At 43.8% G+C, this 22,748-nt stretch overlaps 1 protein-coding gene across 1 annotated transcript in view; it reads right to left on the bottom strand.

Moving 5' to 3' along the window:
* The window catches only part of PARL (presenilin associated rhomboid like), a 118,563-nt gene that overhangs the window by 74,195 nt on the left and 21,620 nt on the right, over positions 1 to 22,748 (bottom strand). The window contains exons 3-4 of the mRNA XM_082247396.1: positions 9,373 to 9,565; positions 3,786 to 3,926 (exon numbers count right to left, since the gene is read on the bottom strand). Coding sequence (XP_082103522.1) covers positions 3,786 to 3,926; positions 9,373 to 9,565 — 334 coding nt within the window. The remainder of the gene's footprint in view (positions 1 to 3,785; positions 3,927 to 9,372; positions 9,566 to 22,748) is intronic.

The raw sequence follows: 22,748 nt of genomic DNA, 5'->3' as shown, positions 1-22,748 counted from the left end.
CTGTATTAGTGTCACTGGTTCCTGCAATGAGTCAGATTGTCCACTGCAATACCGCTACAAGTTTCTGATCACTGCTTTTACTATTAAAAATAAATAAAATAAATATCCATAAAATAGATCCCGTAGTTTGTAGATGCTATAAAGCTCCCGTAAACCAATCAATATACGCTCATTGGGATTTTTTTTTTTCCTTCAAAATTTGTCGGTCTTTGTTTATAGCGCCAAAAAAAAAAAAAAGTGCAAATTTTATTTGGGTACGGTGTTGCACGACCGCACGATTTTTTTTTAAAGGTAAAGTAAAGCAGTGACGTAATGCAAAAACAAAATGTCCTGGTCTTTAAAGAGGAAGTAAAGCTTCCTCTGTAACTTGTACCTACAGGTAAGCCTGTGTTAAGGCTTACCTATAGGTACTGTAAATATCTCCTAAACATGCACCGTTTACTTTCCATGCAGCCAGTGACATCACTGCCGCATGCGCTCCAAAGTAACGGCCGCCCGTGCTGTTCCTTAAGAGCCCTGTGCAGTGAGTGACGTCATCACAGCTCTGTCTAATCAGATGGCCGGAGGACACGAAGATGGGAGAAGATGGTCGGCTGTGTCAGCGGTGAGCAGGCAGCGCTGTGGGGCTTTGTTCTAAGGTAAGCATTTCATAATGGGCTAGTATGCGATGCATACTAGCTCATTATTAAGTATTAACTTGGGGAGATGCAGACTAGAATACTGCAATCACTGAGCAGCAAATGAGATCACCTGTGATGTAATTTAGTCATCTTGCAAACCTGGCCAGTTAGTGGGCCCCGAGGACCGGAGTTGAGAACCAACTTTTAGAGGACTCAACTGAATGCATCTTTGCAAAAAAACTATTTAAACTAGCATAGACTCCCACGCTACTAGTTCAGAAACATTATGCTGAAAAATGAATGCACTCCCACCATTTCTCAACAAGTTTCAAGACTACCTTTACCACACACATTGCAAATGCTTATGCTCCGAAGCCATACAAAATAATATGGGGTCAAAAAAAAAAAAAACCAAACACACAACTCAACCCATCCCAACCCAGTGTCAAAACTTTAGCAGACTTAAAAATCTGGCAGGCCTCATGCACACTGGACATTTTAACAGCTGCTGTTTTTGGTATCAGGCGTTTTTTTTTTCTGCAGCCAGTAAACTCCCCAGCGTGTTATCCTATCTGTCCTTGCACACATAGGCTGTTATCAGCAGTTTTTGACAGGGGCGTTTTCTGCCTGGAAAAAAAAAATAATCTGGGTTTTGAGAGGTGTTTTTCAGCTGTAAAAACGCTCTAACTCTGATAAAAGCTTAACTTCTTAGCGCAGATGGAATGCAAATATGCGGCCTCAGCTTCAGGGGGTTGAACGGGGTGATGCCTGAAGCTAGAGGCATCAACCTGGTACCGTTGTTCAGAGCCGACGGTCGGCTTTCTTGTAATGAAAACTGATGCGGCTGTCCAAAGACCCAAACATAGCCGAATTAGGCTCCGATTGGGTCTCCGATGTAAAAACCGGGAAGCTATGTCATTACATCACTTCCGGGTACTGGAGCCTTAGAAGCGCCAAATTTAAAGGAAAAAAAAAAAACCAACACATACAAAACACGACAAGCATTCAAAAAACAGCCAAACTTGGCATTTTGAATTCTTTTAAGGGGGCCCCAGATCCCTCCAAAAAGAGCACCTGTTACAAGACATGTTTACATTCCTTGACACAGCAATAAAAGTGTTAAAAAAAAAAAAAAAAATGTAAATGAAAAGTGTAAAAAAAAATAAATAAATAAAATTAAATTAAAGCGCCCCGTCCCTCCTTGCTCACGCGCAGAAGCGAATGCATATACAAGTGCTCACATATGAAAAAACAGTGTTCCAACCACACGTGAGGTATCACCGTGATCGTTGGAGCGAGAGCAATAATTCTAGCACAAGACCTCCTCTAACTCTAAACAGGTAACCGTTAAAAATTGTTTAAAAAGTGTCGTCTATGTAGATTTTTAAGTACCGAAGTTTGTCTCCATTCCACGAGTGTGTGGAATTTTAAAGCATGACATGTTAGGTAGCCATTTACTCGGTGTAACATCTTTTACATTATTACAAAAAAATTGGCTAACTTTAAAAGTTTTTTTTTTTTTTTTAATCATGAAAGTGTATATCTTCCCAAAAAATTGCATTTGAAAGACTGCTGCGCAAATACAGTGACATAAAATATTGCAACGATCGCCATTTTATTTTTTAGACCTGTTCACACTGGGGCGACCTGTAAGGCGACCTGGTCGCCTGACAGGTCGCCTGCCATAGAGAAGCTGTGGACCCGTTCTAATAGGAGCGACACAAGTCGCTCCGACTTAGAAAAAGGGTCCGGAGCTTCTTTGGGGCGACCCGGAGCGACCTGCATTGACTTCAATGATATGAAGTCCGTGCCGGCCGCTCCGAGGTCGCGGTGCGAGCTGCGCACCGCGACCTGTGCGGTCGTCCCGGCAAGTAGCGTTGCCCCAGTGTGAACAGGGTCATATTCTCTCTTATTTATAGAGTCTCTGATAAAAAAATACTGATGTTTCAGCAAAAAATACTGATTTTAACTTGTAAGCAACATATGCCAGAAAAAGGCTTGGGCTCCAAGGGGTTAAAAACGCTAAAAAAGCGCCAAAGGACATTGAAAACTGTGGCTATTCGGTATCCATCAGTGTTTTTGAGCCATAAGCTTTTGTAGAGTATAGTTTTGCTAAAAAATGCTACAGCTGAAAAAAAACACGCTACTGCAAAAAAGTTGAAAAACTCCTTCTACAGCTTTCTACTGGCGTTTTAATAATGACCAGTGTGCAAGAGGACTTATACTCTGTTTACCCAGCTATTAGATTGGTTTATTACAGCAATAGAAGAACATAAAATAGGGGTCCATGTAATGCAATAACATATACAGCCTTGGTTTGACCACCGAGTCCTACCAAATATCTACATTTTACCTATACTCCTCCCCAATTTAAATGTTAGGATTCACACATTACCCACTTTGAACTCTCCACCAAACCTGGATTGTTCTCCCTTATCTTAAAAACAACCATAAATCTCCTTTCAAGTCAACCAATAAAATATTGACTTCTGAAAAACGCATCTCATGTTCAGTTAGATTACCTTTCATCCAGACAACCTCTATAGCTCGATCACAGACCTAGGTCCTATGATGAGAGATGGACATCACTCTGGCCAACACACACAGTTCAAAAAGCTCTGAATCTAAACTGTTATAAAACACACCAGCACACATTTGAAAAATATAAAACCAAACTTCTTGTCTTCACTAAAGGCCCGTACACACGTACCGATCGTCGGCCGACAGATCGGCCGTCTTTTGTCCAGGGCTGTCGGTGTCTGTTGAAAAGTGCAAAAGACTGCACAAGAATTTTGTCTGCCGACTACAGCCGACTGCAGAAGTGATGTCATGTAATGTAATGGTTAACTTTCCCTGTGTTTTTCTTTTCTGAGCATGCCCAGTCTTGCAAATCTGCGGTCTGTCGGCCGAAATCTGTACTAACTGGCGAACAATCGGCCGCTCTGGTGTCGGCATACAAAAATTTTAAAGCTTGCATGACAGATTCTTTTCGGCCGAATGTGCGCTGTCGGCTGTCGGAGGCATCATACTAACAAGCCTACAATCGGCAGATCGGTACGTGTGTACGGGCCTTTAGACTCTTAAGGCATAACACTATCCACGGAAAAAATAAAAAGTTATTTGAAGATGAGGCCTAGTTTCTCTTTAGAGAGGGATCCACTTTACCTGTTTCCTGAAGTCTCCATGTTTTTGAGGCCTTATCTTTTCTAGCCAATCTGCTCGAATATCGTCAAGGTAATATTTCATACGGCTTTTCAAGGATTCATACTGCCAAATGGCCGCAATTCCAAAAGAGCAACCTGAAAACTGATCAGTCATATTCAGCATAATATGTAAAATTGTATACATAATTACAACAGAAACTTAAATCAAAAATCCTAACAAACATTCTTGCAGTTCTCTCCTAGTATGTCTTTATTAGAAGAAATGTACATTTATTTTTACAGAAGTTAGCTATATTTGGGTCTCCTCATACTTCTCTTACAGTACACTGTTTATACAATGCACATTAATGCTGGGAAGTCAGAAAGCTGAGAGAAGGTAAGAATGGTATAAAACCAAGAAAAGCGTTCTTATATTTTAAAATGTATTTAAAACAAACAAATGTAAAAAGCAGTTAAACAGTGTGGCTCTTTACTTGAATGGTGCACAGGTACACAGAAGGAATGAGAGATTCTGGGGGAATCCTGCCTCTTAAAGCGGTTGTATCCCGCTTTTTGACACTTTTACCTACAGGTAAGCCTATAATAAGGCTTACCTGTAGGCACAAATAATATCTCCTAAACCGGCACGGTTTAGGAGATATTTACAGTGCATGCAGCCGCTCGCGCGAGCGGCGCATGCGCCCTGAAGGTCCGGGGGGACCTTCAATTAAGTTGCCGGGAGCTTGCCGGAAAAATCACTCCCGCGCGCATGCGCGGGAGTGACGTCATCGCGGCTCCGGCCAATCAGCGCGCTGGAGCCGTCTCTTCCGGCCAATCAGCGCGCCGGAGCCGCCGAACCCGGAAGAGACGACGAGGGATCATGGCAGCGCCCGCATCGATGTCCGGGGGTCCGTGTCGGGGCTTCGTTTTAAGGTAAGTTACACATAATGGGCTAGTATGCGATGCATACTAGCTCATTATGCCTTTGACTTGCAGGTTTTTTTTTTTTATTTTTTTTTTCATAGGGTTTACAACCGCTTTAAGCTGCATGATAAGCAAGGATCATTTATTTGTGAAGGCCCATGCACAACTGTCAAAGAAGATGGCTTCTACTCTGCCGGCATTCTAAATGATCAGCTGTTTTGGGTGACCTGTCCCCTCAGCGTGTCATTGGTACAGTTTAGTAATACTGTTATAGCTGGCTGACTGGTTGTCTAGCTGTGCTGTGCTCAGCGGTCATGTATGTATTTAAAGAGTTTGTTACCACATTTAATATTCCTGATATGTGCCTGCTGTACCATGTACTTGTATGAGAAAGTATCCTGTTCTCTTTGTATTTATTCCTTTGTGTGAAATCCCTGGTGTTCCTGTCAGTCCCTCTGGTTTCCAAATAAAAACTGACCACGCACCGTGGTCAGTTCTCTAGCTACGCTACGAATGCCATATGCTCTCCTCCAATGATCAGGCTTGTCCTGACATGCCTCCCCTGCACAGCCTTTTACTGGTAAACTCAGTGCTCTGTTGCTGCTTCTCCTCCTGGCTCTTATGCATCTAAAACAGAGGGAACAAAGGGAATGAAAAAAAAAAAAAAAAAAAAAATTACATAGTGCTGTAGTCAAAAGAAGCAGGAATAGTGCCCCATCATTGACATTAGTGGGAGGAGTAGTGCCCAATTGTGAGAGGAAATATGCCCCATTGCTGGTGTCAGTGGACAGAATAGTGGTGCACTGGTGCAAGTAGAAGGAAAATCTCCCCACTGTCTGTGTTAGCGGAAGGAATGGTGCGCCTTGTTGTGGTGTCAGTGAGCAGAATAGTGCCCAGAGGACTAGATAAAAGGCCAGCAAAGAGCTACATTCGGCCCCTGGTCCACAGTTTGGAGACCACTGGTCTAAGGAAGAGAGAGAATTTCACCCTGGAAAAAAAAAAAAAAAAAAAAATCACATTTCTCTCAAAGCTGGGAGACCCCACTTGATTGCTCCATAATGCTTTTCAGGATGAACTGGACATATGTGGTTTTTTTTTTTTTTTGACACTTTGCTACAATGTAAAAGTAGTGAGTGTACAGCTTGTATAACAGTGTAAATTTGCTGTCCCCTCAAAATAACTCAACACACAGCCATTAATGGCTAACCCGCTGGCAACAAAAGTGAGTACACCCCTAAGTGGAAATGTCCAAATTGGGCCCAATTAGCCATTTTCCCTCCCTGGTGTCATGTGACTCGATAGTGTTACAAGGTCTCAGGTGTGAATAGGGAGCAGGTGTGTTAAATTATTTGTGTTATTGTTCCCACTCATACTGTTCACAGGAAGTTCAACATGGCACCTCATGGCAAAGTACTCTTTGAGGATCTTAAAAAGAAAGAAAAAGAAGAATTGTTTTACATAAAGATGGTCTAGGCTATAAGATTGCCAAGACCCTGAAATTTAGCCGCAGCACGGTGGCCAAGACCATACAGTGGTTTAACAGGACAGCTTCCACTCAGGTCACAATAAACAGTCAATGCTGCACTTAGGAGGCGCCTTGTGTATTTCTCCACTCAGAACAGGCCTCGCCATGGTTGACCAAAGACGTTGAGTGCACGTGCTCAGTGTCATATACAGAGGTTGTCTTTGGGAAATAGACATATGAGTGCTGCCAGCATTGATGCAGAGGTTGAAGCTATGGGGGTCAGCCTGTCTGTGCTCAGACCATACGCCGCACACTGCATCAAATTGGGGGAAGAGATGGGACAACAAATCCTAAACACTAGCTAAAAATACAAGAGCCAACCAGGTAACAGGAGCTCAAAAAAAAAAAAAAAAAAAAAAAAAAAACACAAACAACTGTAACTCAACCTGAACAAATACACCCCCAAAGAAGGAACAGACCCGTCAAACAGCAGCCTGCAAAACCTTGTCGACAAAAGGAAGCATCAGCAGATGCCAAGACGTCCATTTTGTAGAATTTAGTAAATATTGTGCACTGACGACAAAGTGGCTGCCTTGCAAACCTGCGCCACAGACGCCCGATAATGGAAAGCCCAATAAGCATTAAGCGCCCGAGTGAAGTGTGTCATTAAAGAGAAAGGAGGAATCTGACCCTTGATAGAATAGGCCTGAGTCACAGTCTGTCTGATTCATCTTGAAATGGTCCCAGAAGAAGCAGACAGCCCTTTTTTTGGCTCGTCTGTAAATCACAAACAGTCTGATCTCTGAAAAGACTTTGTGGGCGATTCGGGTGTATCTGGCAGCCACAATCTAACCACATCCAGGGCATGCAACGCAAATTTCCTGGGATAAGTGGGCCTGGGACACAGGGAAGGCAACACAATGTTTTCATTCAAATGGAAGTCAGAGAACACCTTTGGTAGGAACGACAGGCATGGACGAAGAACCACCAGATAGGAGGTATGACAAGAGAACACTACCAGTTCTGTCCGACACCCTGCAAGTGTGATGGCCACCAAAAAGAAAAAAAAGCTACCTTCCAAGACAGCGTAAGCAGGGGTTATCTCCTAAATATTTTCAAAAGGGAGGCTTATGGAAAACAGAGCACCAATTTCAAATTGCACGACGGTAGAGGAGACAGGTGTCAAACCCCTTGAATTAAAAGTACGCACCAATGAATGCTTGGCTAGGGGGTCGCTGCAAGTAGACCGCCACGGCAGACACCAGGCCCTTGATGGTACTCAAGGTGAATTTCTGCTCAACACCTCATTGAAGGAAGGTCAAAATCCAAGATACCAAAAAAGAACGAAGGTGAACACCGATTGACTCACACCACGAACTGTACACTTTCCACGTACAAATGCTAAATCATTCTAGGAGGTAGACTTTCCTAGACTTCAGCAGTGTCAGAATCACCAACCCAGGCAAACCTCTATCCTTCAGCACCTGGCTTTCAACAGCCAAGCCGTCAAAGCCAGCAACTGTAAAGCAGGATGGAAGATCAGCCCTAGGGATAGCAGGTCCTCCCTGAGAGGCAGTCTCCAAGGGATGTCGGTGACCAATCACACCGATGTACCAAGATCGGCATGGCCAGTCCGGGGCCACCAGTTGGCTCGTCACCCATGTGAATTCTTCTCTAGAAATGGCCAGGTTTATTTCCAGTTCCCATTCCCCACCTTCCTGAGGGGCCACGTCACTCCACCTCACTTATGGCATAGAGCTCTTATGTATATTATCACTTTGTGTCCTTTACACATTGTTGGTTAGACCATTCTTTCCCTTGCTTGAATGGTGATGTCTTTGTCCTCTTCCAGCTCTTTGCAATTCTGGAGGCAGTCAACTTCATTGTCTTTACCGATTGCCCCTTGGTAATCCTTGTTCAATCTCATTGCATCCCTCTGTTTCTGATGTTTTTTTGCTTGGCTATTCATTCTGAGGTTGTAATCTGACAGCCACTACCATCTTTTTTTTTGCTGTATGGTTTGTGTTCAAGGGTTTTTTCAATGATGGTGGATTGAATTTCCTGCCACAGTTCTTCAGTTACCCTGGCTTATATCTCTGACATTCCATATAGCTCTGATGTGTCTCTGTACAGTGCAGACCATTGCTTTCTTCGTTCGCACCATCAACAGCTGGTATTCCTGTAGGATTTGCCCCAGACACATCACTAACGCCTTGACTACTCCTTGCAGGTCCTTGCTCTTCCCCATTAGCTTGTCTGGTACTTCTTTCCTGGAGGTTCTACCAATGGGCACTATGATACACTTTAGATCCTTTGCATTGATTTTTTCTGATAAGTTTTATTACAAAAGGTAGATCACTGGGTTTTTCTTCTACCTGTTGAGCTTGGGCTCAGAATACAAAATATGTTAACACATGTAAAAAAATAAACCTGTGAAATATTTTTTCTGGGGCAAAAGGCAAATTTTCTTGAATACATTTCTATTTCTCTTTCTTGCAGGTACAATATACAGCTGGCACATATACAGCCACCCATCTTTTTGGGACTCAAGATCGTGGCTATGTCAGCAAATTGCTCTGCCCCACGTTGACTTCGTCCAGGGCTACTATATATGTGTCGGCCAGCGCTCCCGTTTTTAGGCAATAATGATATTATGCAAGTGCGATCTTTGATGGCTTATTAAATGGGGTGTTAAAGATTTTGCGTTATGTGGAGCCTTTTGTATTTTGGGACAACTGTATGACATTACCATCAGGAAGATCGATGTGTGAATCGCAAGATCTATCTCTAAAACGCTGTAGGGGCCCTGGGGCTGGGTGTTAAGCCACAAGCGTTATTGACCTGTATGAAAATGTCAATAAGAGCTGGTAAGCGAGAAATTTGACTTTTGGTGGTGGCGGGGGTCACTAGGGAATCACAATTTCAAGGTGGTGGATGGTGGTCATTTTTAGTCAAGGACTTCCACTATTTCATCACATATAGATTTATCTTTCATCATTTTTTCATTAATCATGGACAACTGTGTAATCATGGATTAGTGCAACTCAGTAAAGATTATAATATCCCAGAATTTTACTTTAAAACCAACCACTCATGCATAACACACTCAAACCTTCATAACAAAAAGGGGAAGTGACCAAGTTCCCCTGCAAAATACGGCTTTTAATGGCACATCTAGTTCTATAGCAATATAAAGTAAAACATCAACTAAAATACATACCCCAACAGTAAATAGAAAAGGCTTGTAAAGTTGCTTCACTATATGGCTACGAGCAGGGTAAACTGGTTCTGCGATAGGAGGAGGAGTAAAATTACTTGGACTTGGGGTCTCATGGCTGTTCTTTAGCTCAGTTTCAATTTCTTCTGGTTTCTTTGGTGCGCGTCTGAATCCATTTCTTTGTTCAATAAGAAAACTATAGAAAAGGAATTAAAAAGTTAATTCACTGCACTCAACTATCCTTAAGGAACAAAATTATTTTTAAAGCTGAACCCCAGCAAATATGAAAAACATACAGCAATGTGGCTGTTTTTATTAACCCCTTATCTACCAAAATGTACATTTAAAAAACATCCTGGTTTCAAAAAGTAAAGAAAGCACTGCATTAATGGTATTAAAATAATGGATTTGAATTTTTGGTGATGGGCTTTCAGGTAAAAAAGTGAGCTAGGCAGTTCTAAAGCTGACCAATTTGTTTTAAGAAGCTGAAGGTGACCCACATCCCCATCCCCACTAGAGACACTAAGGCCCCTTTCACACATAGGTCCGTTTGTCCATTTTTCATCCATACGTTGACGGATGAAAAATGGAAAATCAATGCATCTCTATGTAAAAACGGATGAAAAACTGATACATATTGGACGTGCCTGAACTGATGAACTGAATGGACAGTATGTGTGAAAGGGGCCCAAGTGGTTTCCAGTCTCTTCCAATTCCTCTGGGAAGCGATAGGCCATGGTAAAGTGTTGTAACATGGACCTCAGAAGATACATTCTGTGATCCCCCCCCCCCCCCCCCCCCGCAACTAATTAATCCAGAAATGACATGCATTAGGTCACTTCCATATTCAGAGCTAGGATACCTGGGCACTGTAAACAGGGAAGCAGCTAATCAAGCAGGATCTGTCTTAAGTAGCTGCTATAGAGGGCAGGGAGGGCATTGATCCTCAAACAGACCACTAATGTCACCATAAAAAGGAGACCTGTGGTAAGTTGGTAACTGCCAATGTTATCACCTAGGAGGCTTGTTAGCCCCCTTGTGATAGCAATAAAGTTAAAGAAAGGATAAAATGGAAAAAAACAAAAGTTATAAACAATACAGTCAGGTCCATAAATATTGGGACATCGACAATTCTAATCTTTTTCGCTCTCAACACCACAATGGATTTGAAATTAAACAAACAAGATGTGCTTTAACTGCAGACTTCCAGCTTTAATTTGAGGGTATTTACATCCAAATCAGGCGAACTGTGTAGGAATTATAACAGTTTGTATATGTGCCTCCCACTTTTTAAAAGGGACAGGAAGTAATGGGACAGATTAAAAATCATAAATCAAAATACTTGGTTGCAAATCCTTTGCAGTCAATTACAGCCTGAAGTCTGGAACGCATAGACATCACCAGATGCTGGGTTTCATCCTTGGTGATGCTCTGCCAGGCCTCTACTGCAACTGTCTTCAGTTCCTGCTTGTTCTTGGGGCATTTTCCCTTCAGTTCTGTCTTCGGCAAGTGAAATGCATGCTCAAATCGCATTCGGGTCAGGTGATTGACTTGGCCATTGCATAACATTCCACTTCATTCCCTTAAAAACCTCTTTGGTTGCTTTCGCAGTATGCTTCGGGTCATTGTCCATCAGCACTGTGAAGCGCCGTCCAATGAGTTCTGAAGCATTTGGCTGAATATGAGCAGATAATATTGCCCGAAACACTTCAGAATTCATCCTGCTGCTTTTGTCAGCAGTCACATCATCAATAAATACAAGAGAACGAGTTCTATTGGCAGCCATACATGCCCACGCCATGACACTACCACCACCATGCTTCACTGATGAGGTGGTATGCTTTTGATCATGAGCAGTTCCTTTCCTTCTCCATACTCTTCTCTTCCCATCACTCTGGTACAAGTTGATCTTGGTCTCATCTGTCCATATGATGTTGTTCCATGATGTTGTTCCAGAACTGTGAAGGCTTTTTTATATGTTTGGCAAACTCTAATCTGGCCTTCCTGTTTTTGAGGCTCACCAATGGTTTACATCTTGTGGTGAACCCTCTATATTCACTCTGGTGAAGTCTTCTCTTGATTGTGGACTGTGGTCTTCCGGGTCTTTTGGTGTTGCTGAGCTCACCGGTGCGTTCTCTCTTTTTAAGGATGTTCCAAACAGTCGATTTGGCCACACCTAATGTTTTTGCTATCTCTCGGATGGGTTTGCTTTGTTTTTTCAGCCTAATGATGGCTTGCTTCACTGATAGTGACAGCTCTTTGGATCTCATATTGAGAGTTGACAGCAACAGATTCCAAATGCAAATAGCACACTTGAAATGAACACTGGACCTTGTATCTGCTCCTTATTAATGGGATAATGAGGAAATAACACACACCTGGCCCTGGAACAGCTGAGCAGCCAATTGTCCCATTACTTTTGTTCCCTTAAAAAGTGGGAGGCACATATACAAACTGTTGCAATTCCTACACCGTTCCCCTGATTTGGATGTAAATACCCTCAAAATTAAAGCTGAAAGTCTGCAGTTAAAGCACATCTTGTTGGTTTCATTTCAAATCCATTGTGGTGGTGTGTAGAGCCAAAAAGATTAGAATTGTGTCGCTGTCCCAATATTTATGGACCTGACTGTACTTACAAAATCTTTGCTGACAGAATGGCTCTTATTGCAGAGAAGGCCCTGTATGTTGTAGACAAAGTTTCAACAAAAGACGTACTGCAAGTTCAGTTTTATTACATTAAGACATTCAGAGAAAGAAGGCATGGGGGCCCCCACAGGGATTTTGTTTAGGCACGGCACCAAACAGATATGGTAAGTAAGTAGTAGCAGCATAAAATCAATACATTTTATTAGAAAATAGGTATAAACAACATTTAAAAAAAGGTGAAACATTCAGACTGTAAAAAAAATGTAAGCAATATAGTTACAAATCCAGTATAGGGTGTGAGAATTGTTGAATATGATCTTGATTCTAGACCAGGCATGTCCAACCTGCGGCCCGGAACCGCAGGCAATGTGGCCCACTGCCCCCTGACAATTTTTATTTTTTTTGCTGGGGAGGAAGGAAGAGGAGTTGGGGCACAGCCACAGCGGCTTCCAACTAACTGTAGGCAGAGGTTGCCTCAGAGGGGAGGGGGAGTGCTGCCGGATTAAAAGCAGATCGGGATCTCCTGCTTACCCAGCAGCCGCTGTCTTACTAACCCCCACTTCCTGAACCGGCTCCTATGATAGACAGCACAATGGTGACTGTCATAGGAGCCGGTCCAGGAGGCAGGACTTTGTATGACAGCGGTCGCCGGGTAAGCGGGAGATCCCCGCTGTGTTTAATCCAGCGGCTCTCCTCTCCATTGCAGACTGCATTGGATGGGCACGCACTGGTAGGCTACGTTGGATGGACACTGATGAGGCTGCATTGGATGGACACTGTTCAGGCTGCATTGGATGGACATGCACTGATCAGGCTGCATTGGATAGGCATGCACTGATCAGGCTGCATTGGATAGGCACGCACTGGTGAAGCTGCATTGGATAGGCACGCACTAGGCTGCAAGTGCCGTACATTCCCCTGGCTGCCGCAGGAGACTTAGGATGTCTGCGGTCAGTGACAGAGCTGCTGCTTCCTGTATAGTTCCAGCTCCGTCACAGTGATATGAAATGCACTCCGCCTGTGACAGGAGCCATACAGGAAGCAGCGGCTCTGCTCTCTATTGCAGCTGCTGCTTCCTCCAGCAGTACCCAACATCATGACCAGCATTACCCAACAGCAGTAACTGTCAGCAGTAACCGCACCAACAGTAGCCGCCAGCAGTAACCGGCAGCAGTCTGCAAAATAAGTAGAAAAAGGTATGTGCATTAGCGTGTGTAAATTGTTGCAATATGTTTTTTAATAACCAGTTGTGTTTTGTCATATGTCATGTCCTTGTTCATACATGTATGAATAAGGACATGACATTTCCTGGCTGCCTAAATCATATGTGCTAGGGGTGCAAGTATCCCCCTGCACATAACTGTAAATATCCCAGCTTGTGCAGTGTTTGACTCTAACCACCATGACCACTTCAGCGATTTGAAATGGTCATGGTGGTAGTAGAGTGTTCTTTTAATATCTCTCAGAAGAAGTAAACCTCTGTATACTGATTCAATTTGTGTTAAATTAGTGCGGGGGGGGGGCGGCGTGAGAAGGACGTGGCGCTATTTTATTACTTATATACCTTAACTATAGTATATATTTTATATGCTGCCCAAGAACATTTCTCTACACTCAATTAAATCTCAGAAGTGTAGATATTTCTGTAGACATGATATCAGGATACACCTATATATTTTTTAAAGCAGGCATAGGATACTCAGGCTCATTCACATGGTATATTGTTTAACTGCTCATATGGCAAACTAAGTATAAGTGCATATTATATGATTTCCAAGGAATGCACTCTGAGGGAGAGGACAGGCTGCTCACGAGGGTCACAGTATATGAGGAGCCATCATGGAGAGACAAGGCGAGAGCCTAGGCAGGAACCACCAGCGCTGGATCATCAGCTGCAGTAGAGTAGACTATCTTCAGTCATTGCAGCAGATGATCAAGGGCTGAGGGTTCCTGTTTAGGCTCTTCAAGTAAGTCCCCCCCTTTTTTTTTTTTTTTTAACTACATGGATACTCTAATCCAGTGATGGCGAACCTTGGCACGCCATATGTTTTGGAACTACATTTCCCATGATGCTCATCTACACTGCAGAGTGCATGAGCATCATAGGAAATGTAGTTCCAAAACATCTGGAGTGCCAAGGTTCGCCATCACTGCTAATCTAATCTGCCCTCAATACAACCACCATCTACATCTAGTTTTTTGTTTTGCCTTGTCTCTCCAGGATGGCCCCTCATATTGTGACCCTCTTGAGCAGCCCATCCTCTCCCTCAGAGTGCATACCTTGGGAATCATACGATATATGCACTTATACTTAGTGTTTGCCATATGACCAGTTAAACAATATTTTAAAAGGTAACCGATGCTAAAAAACGTCAACCACCCGCCCGGCGCTAAAATATAGATATATAAATCAGTGTAAGGTATAAAAGAAATAAATATATCTACTCAAATCATGAATAAATAGTAAATAAAATCATGTAGATAAAATCATGTAAAACATGTCACTCTGTGCATCCTTTTAATGCACTAGCTGCCACTGTAAACGTAAAACTTGTAAAATCAAATGTATAATAATAACCCAATCTGTGCGTCTCAGTTCGTTATATCATACATTGTGTGTGCTGAAGCGCAGTTAAACAATATACCATGTGAATGAGCCTGAGTACCCTATGACCGCCTTAGAAAAACTGAATTTTTGTAAAATCTTACCTGTAAAATTCCTTTCTCTGAGTCCTCCGACAGTCACCGCCGCCTCTAAGTCATCACTGTTGGGTATTGACTTCCGCTCCGCAGGAGTAGATAGGCATAAAGACTTAGTCAAAAGAACAAAGGCATTTGCATATACACACCCATGGGGGCTGTCCCATCTGGCCAATACCCCCCTGCAGTGACCACTCCCAACTCAGTTTGGTAGCATAGCAGTAGGTAATAAGAAACCCCAAAGAGGGGCGGGGGCAGCGACTGTCGGAGGACTCAAAGGAATTTTACAGGTAAGATTTTACAAAAATTCCGTTTTCTCTTACGTCCTCCGACAGTCGCCGCCGCCTCCAAGTCATCACTGTTGGGATGTCCCAAAGCAGTATAGACATGAGGGGTGGGAGACAACCATAGAAAAAGGCAACGCAGTACCCACATCAGAGAAAGAAACCTTACATGACAGTAAGAGCACCTGCTGGGCAACAGAAAACAATGCTCAACAGGAGCAACAGCCCAGGAAAGCAAATACCAACAGCCAGGGACCCACAAAAAAAATAAGGGTCCTTCATGGCACTGCCGCACTGAGAACCTTGCGGTCAAAGGAGGCATCAGCTGATGCCAGAACATCTACTTGTAGAATTTTGAAAAAGTGTGCACCAACGACCAAGTCGCAGCCTTGCACCCCTGGGCCACGAGGCCCGATGCCAATAGGCCCAGGACGCACTCAAAGATCTGGTATAGTGCGCCTTAACAGGGAAGGGTAGAACCCGTTCCTTCAAAGCATAAGCCTGCTCAATGGTCTGTCTGATCCATTTGGCAATAGTCGCTGCAGACGCAGCCATGCCCTTCCGAGGTCCCTCAGGAAGGACAAAGAGGGAATCCGTCTTCCGAAAGGAGTCCGGAGACGACAGGTAAACCCTGATCGCCCTGACAACATCCAAGGAATGCAAAGCAACCTCCTTCGGATGGTTAGGCTTCGTACAAAGCGAAGGCAGGACAATGTCCTCATTAAAGGTGGAATCAGTGATCACCTTGGGAAGAAAGGACGGGGGTGGTCGCAAAACCACCTTATCCTTGTGAATTATCAAGTAAGGAGAGCGACAAGACAACACCGCCTGCTCCGACACTCTGCGAGCCGAAGTGATCGCCACTAAAAAAACAACCTTTTTAGGACAGCAGAGGCAACAATATCTCCCGGATGTTTTCAAAGGGAGCACGCTGTAACACGGACAGAACCAAGTTCAAGTCCCATGGAGGTAAAGGCTCCTTCCTGGGAGGAGCCAAATGTCGCACACCTTGAATGAAGGTGCGAATCAAGGAATGAGACACTACAGGGCGTTGGAAAAGGATAGCCAGTGCAGACACCTGGCCCTTTATCGTGGCCAGCGCCAGGCGCTGGTCCACTCCAGACTGGAGGAAAGCCAACACTCTCGACACCGAGTAAGAGCGAGGGGAGAACCCCCTGGACTCACACCAGGCGAAATAAGCTTTCCAGGTACGGTAATAGATTTTACCAGATGAGGTTTTCCTAGCCTTGATTAGAGTAGGGATAACCTCAGGGGAGAGACTCCTGTCCCTCAGGACCTGGGTCTCAACAGCCAGGCCGTCAAAGCCAGCAACTGTAAAGCAGGATGGAAGATCGGTCCCTGAGATAGATCTTCCCGCAGTGGTAGTCGCCAAGGAGGCGCCACTGCCAGGTGAACAACGTCGGCGTACTAGGACCAGCGTGGCCAGGCCGACACCACCAGAATCACCAGGTGCGGTTCCGAAGCCAACCTGCGGAGGAACCTGGATCGTAACCGAATCGGAGGAAAGGCATACATCAGACGATACTGATGCCAAGGGGCCGCTAACGCATCCGAGGCGCATCCTAGAGACTCCAACCGCTGGTCCGTAGGATCCCGGAAAACCGGGGAATCCTCCGTAGGAATCAAGGTAGCCTTGTTTAACATGGCCACAGTGTGATCCACTGTGGGGGCACACACCATCGTGATTCCGTAGCCTGTGCAAAGGGATAAAGCAATTTGAACCGACTAGGCACCAGGAATGGACGTTTTAAAGTGCGCCACATTTCATTAACAGTGTAATGAAACTCAGGCGGGCAGGGAAAAACCTGTGCCGACTTGCAGGTCCTGTGCGTCCCAAATGAGGACACAATGCCCGGAGGACTGGGCTCATCTTCCAAATGTAGTGTTTCCTTTACAGAAACAATTAATTCATCCATGGTCGCCCGCTCTTCAGGCGACCCCGGGGAGGAGGTATCAACCCCCTCCACCTCTGCCTCCCCCTCAGACCTCAGAGGGTCCAAGGATGAGCGGGACCCTGAAAAGGGCACGCTCGCAGCAGCAGCAGCAGCCATATCACCATCCGAATCAGAGGAGAGACAATCTGGGCCTCTTTTTAGCAGCACGTTCAGCCATCAGCATTTCCATGTTTGACACCAAGGTCGCCACTACAGCGGCCAAATCAGGTCTTAGAGGGGCCACAGGAGAACTGGGGACCCCCACTAGAGCTGGGGGGAATTTGCTGTCCTGAGACTCCATTGCCCAAGGTGACAAAACAACAGTGCAATAAGTATGAACTGTCCCTTTAAGATCGCTGCGGAGTACAGTGACAAAGACCCCCAAACAGGAGAAGAAAAAACTGAGCCAGAAGCGACAATACAGAAAGATATTGAGAGCGATAACCTGCAGAGCTCCGCAGAGTGTTGCCACCACAGTCCTGTATCAGAGGAAAAGGAAGTGCTGCTAAAGTAGGCTGAACTTATAGGCTGCATGATCCAGGGAAAATGGCTGCCCCATAGGATTGCATTGGAAGGCTCCGCCAAAATGGCCACCGAACATGCGGTCAGAACGATCGTTCGGCTACCGCAAAATGGCGGCGGATGGCGCCAAAACCAGCATGTAATATTGCCCATAAAGAAGCTATACATGCCTGCCCATACTTAAAATGGCGGACCCCGCGGATTCACCCGCTGCGGTCGCCACACACAGTCTGCACCCCCACAAACACTGAGGTGACATAGGGAAGGAGACAAGCGATCCCCGCAGGGACCACATCAGGGAGTCACACAGGCACAGACATGGGGAACACACAGCAACACAGACTGCCACCCCAGACAGAGGCCCCACATAGAAGTACTTACCTGTACCAGATGGCGTGGGGAGCCTCTGTCCTCATCTGACAGGGAACGCCGTTAGCCAGGGACATTGCACTGCAGTATCGCAGATGCGTCCAGTGAGGTAGCCACCTCACGGCTGCATCCCTGCTGCGAACAGGGATGGGTCGTTCATAATGCCAGGGCGAACCATAGCTGAACGCTCGATGGCGGGCTGGGGGGGTCCATCTGACCCTCTGCCCTGGAGATCCAGGGTGGCCAGTCCGAATCCCAGCACTGCACAAATCCATCTTCTTCCGAAGAGTCGACTAAAACTAAAGCTGACAAAATAAACAGCTAGTAAAGTAAGAAAAAAAAAACTGACATTTTCAAAAGAAAATCAAATAAAAGATTAGATAGGCTGAGACTGCAGCCCCAGCACAGGGAAGCCTAACTACTCCTGACGCTAGGCAGATTAAAACTGAGTTGGGAGTGGTCACTGCAGGGGGGTATTGACCAGATGGGACAGCCCCCATGGGTGTGTATATGCAAATGCCTTTGTTCTTTTGACTAAGTCTTTATGCCTAGCTACTCCTGCGGAGCGGAAGTCAATACCCAACAGTGATGACTTAGAGGCGGCAGCGACTGTCGGAGGACGTAAGAGAAATATAGGCGTGCCCTGATATATCTACATAAATATCTACACTTCTGAGATTTTTGATACTGTGTGAGTATGATGGATTGACTATATCCATTTTGGATGTTATATATGGACAATACAATTGGTCCTCTAGATTATGTTAATATTTATCCATTTATAGAAAGGAGACTATGCTCTACCTTCATTTTTTTTTACCCCTGAAGAAGAAATTATTTCAAATTATTTTGGAAACATGTTGGGATGTAGGTTTACTATGAACCAGATTGGTTTATTGGTTTCTTGCAGCACAAGACCATTCTCAAGTTCTAGAATCAAGAGCATATTCAACAATTATCATGCCCCATACTGGATTTGTAACTATATTTCTTACATGTTTTTACAGTCTGTCTGGTGAAGGTTTTACTTTAAATGTTGGTTATACTTTTCTAATAAAATCTATTGATTTATACTGCTACTACTTACTCTACCATATCTGGTTGTTACCGTGCTTAAAAATCCCTATGGAGGCCCCCCATGCCTTCTTTCTTGTAATATATTTATTAGGATGTGGCACTGTGCCCCAGCAGAACTCCAACAGTCAGCCTACCAAAACGATTTTATTAAGACATTCAGTGCATCCGGAAAGTGTTCACCTATTTTTAGGCAGTTTCTCCCATTCTTCTTTGTAGGACCTCAAGCTCCATCAGCTTGGATGCGGAGCGTCGATGCAAACCCATTTTTTGATCTCTCCAAAGATGTTCAAATCGGGTTCAAGTTTGGGCTCTGGCTGGGCCGCTCAAGGACATTCACAGATTTGTCCCCTGACCACTCCTTTGTCATCTTGGCTGTGTGCTTAGGGTCGTTGTCCTGTTGGAAGATAAACCTTCTCCCCAATCGGAGGTCCAGAGCGCTCTAGAGCAGGTTTTATTTTTTTTTTTATTTTATTTAATTTATGAAGAATGTCTCTTTACATTGCTGCATTCATCTTTCCCTCATTCCAGACTAGTCACTCAGTTCCTGTTGCTGAAAAACATCCCCACAGCATGATGCTGCCACCACCATGCTTCACTGTAGGGATGGTATTGACCAGGTGAGGAGGGTGATGGTTTCCTCCAGACAGGACGCCATTCAAGCCAAAGAGTTCAATCTTTGTTTCATCAGACCAGAGAATTTGGTTTCTCATCGTCTGAGAGTCCTTCAGGTGTCTTTTGGCAAACTCAAGGCGGGCTGTCACGTTCCTTTTACTGAGTGGCGTCTTCAGTCTAGCCACTCTACCACACAGGTCTGATTGGTGGAGTGCTGCAGAGATTGTTTTTCTTCTGGAAGGTTCTCTCTTCACAGAGAAACGCTGGTGCTCTGCCAGAGTGACCATCGAATTCTTGGTCACCTCTCTGACTAATGCCCTTCTCCCCCGATCGCTCAGTTTGACTGGGCAGCCCGCTCTAGGAAGAGTCCTTGTGGTTCCGTTTACAGATAACGGAGGCCAAGGTGCTCAATGGAACCTTCAATGCTGCAGAAAATTTTCTGTACCCTTCCTCAGATCTGTGCCTCTATACAAGCTGGGTGTTCTGGTAGATCATAAGCTTTAAAATTGCATGCAATGCCAAGCTGCGGTTTCCAAAGCAAGCAAAGTCCTTTCGAGAGAGAGATATAATTTTGCCCCTGTACAAATCATTAGTAAGACCTCATCTGGAATATGCAGTTCAGTTTTGGGCACCAGTTCGTAAAAAGAATATTGGGGGAACTGGAGAAAGTGCAGAGAAGGGCAACAAAACTGATAAGAGGCATGGAGGAGCTCAGCTATGAGAAAAGATTAGAGGCATTGAATTTATTCTCTCTTAAGAAGAGGAGATTAAGGGGGGGATATATGATGAACATGTATAAATACATAAGGGGTCCATATAGTGAACTTGGTGTTGAGTTGTTTGCCTTAAGGTCAACACAGGACGACAAGGGGGCACTCTTTACATCTAGAGGAAAACAGATTTCAGGTTTTTTCACCATAAAGAGTTGTGAAATTGTGGAACAGACTCCCTCTAGAGGTGGTTCGGGCTAGCTCACTAAATTGCTTTAAAAAAAGGGCCTGGATTCTTTCCTGGGTGCACTTCATATAAGTGGGTACTAAAAATTTTTTTTAGGGAAAGTTGATCCAGGGAATATCCGATTGCCTCCCGGGGGGATCAGGAAGGAATTTTTTTTTCCCCTGCTGTATCAACTTGGATCATGCTTTGATGGGGTTTTTTCGCCTTCCTCTGGATCAACTGAGGGTATCGGACTGTGTATATGGGATTGTATGGTTGGGTTTTCAATACGGTTTGTTTTTTTTGTTTTCTGTTGGTTGAATCAGATGGACTTGGATGTGTCTTTTTTCAACCTGACTAACACAGTAACAATCCTGTCTCAGAGGTCTACAGCCAATTCCTTGGACCTCGTGGCTTGGTTTGTGCTCTGATACGCACAGTTAACTGTGGGACCTTATATAGACAGGTGTGTGCCTTTTCAAATCATGTCCAATCAACTGAATTTATCACAATCAAGTTGTAGAAACATCTCAGGGAAGATCAGTAGAAACAGGATGCACCAGAGATAAGTGTCACATCAAATGCTATGAATATTTAAGTACATGTAATTTTTTTCCTTTATTTTTTATTAAATTTGCAAAGATTTCATCCTTTATTTTTATTAAATTTGCAAAGATTTCAAACAAACTTCTTTCACGTTGTCATTATGGGGTATTGTTTGTAGACTTTTGAGGAAAATAATGAATTTAATCAATTTTGGAATAAAGGCTGTAACATAAAATGTGGAAAAAAGTGAATCAGCAGAGAGATCACCTGCTGAGCAGGCAGATGTGTTTTACGGAGTCCGCCACATGTGAAACCATGCCTGCAAAAGATCCTCCTCCAATCACATAAAAAAACTCACACCTTTAGAAGAAAGTAACAATTTTACTAAGAAAAAAAACCTACAGACTCCAATGCTAAATAATTATTTTGACAACAGTTTAAAAAAAACTATTATTCCTACATATAAACCATTTCCCCTTCATTCCAGTTAGACTATGTGAGGAAGCCTTTGGGTGCCTGCAGTCCAGACCTTTCACCAAATGAATATTTGGCTCATCTTGAAGCAAAAAATATGACAGACTCAGACACCCTATATCAGGACAGACACCCTATATCAGGCAAGAATGGGACAACATTCCTCTCCCAAAACTCCAGCAACTGTTCTGCTCAGTTCCTTGATGTTTGCGACACTGTGGTAAACATGGGTCTGGCCCAACTTTGAGTCATGTTACTGCCATCATTTTCCAAATTACCTTATTTTTTTCTTAAAGTGTTACATTTTCTCAGTTTAAGCAATTGAGGTTTTCCATTTTCTATTGTGAATAAAATATGGGGTTATGGGATTAGCAAGGATTTTATTTTATTTATTATAGGTACTTCTATAGCGCAGACAAGCATTCTTTTTGTAGATTTTTTACACAGCACCCTTAACCTCCCTGGCGGTATGATTATGTCAGGAATTACATACCAAAAAGCGGTACAATTCTTTTCATGGAAATTTGGCGTTATGTATTATAGGCCTACAATTCTTAGTAATTACTGACTTAAACCTGACCAAAACAAGACTCTAGTAGACATCCCAGATGTGATCAATTTGAAACACAAACGCGTGAATTATAATCAAATCAATAATATTATTTTATTATTTAATATATAATAAAATTATATTATTGATTAGATTATAATTCATAATATGCAATATATATATATATATATATATATATATATATATATATATATATATATATATATATATATATATATATATAAAATGTTTGTGTTTTGTGCAACGTTTTTTTTTTTTTTTTTTTTTTAATTTTCCTCCCTAGTTCCACTCCCATGCAGCATTGCTGCTGCAGGGAACGGAACTAGGAAGTGATCACACCGGAGGAGGACGGAGGAGCGGCGGGACTCTCGGCTGGCGATCTCAGCAATGAGAGATCATCGCTGGATCGCCAGGAGAAGGTAAGAGAACACCGCTGCGCTCTCTGCACATCTACCCCGAGCGTGACTCGGGGTTACCGCTCCTGATATAAAAAATCAACCCCGAGTCACGCTCGGGATTACCGCCAAGGTGGTTAACTTTTTTGGGGAATTGGGGTTATATACTTTTATGTACTAAGGCTAGCAGCAAAAGGTTACGAATAGTTAATGTTCAGAGCACAGGCACAAGACACAGGTGGCCAATTAACTGGTCCAATCGATAACCCGAGATCCCACGACTGAAAGGGCT

The sequence above is a fragment of the Pelophylax lessonae genome (genome assembly GCF_965119305.1).
Source record: "Pelophylax lessonae genome assembly, chromosome: 2".
NCBI lineage: Eukaryota > Metazoa > Chordata > Amphibia > Anura > Ranidae > Pelophylax > Pelophylax lessonae.
Note: the sequence above shows the minus strand (reverse complement) of the source record. Positions and strands in the feature narration are given on the sequence as shown.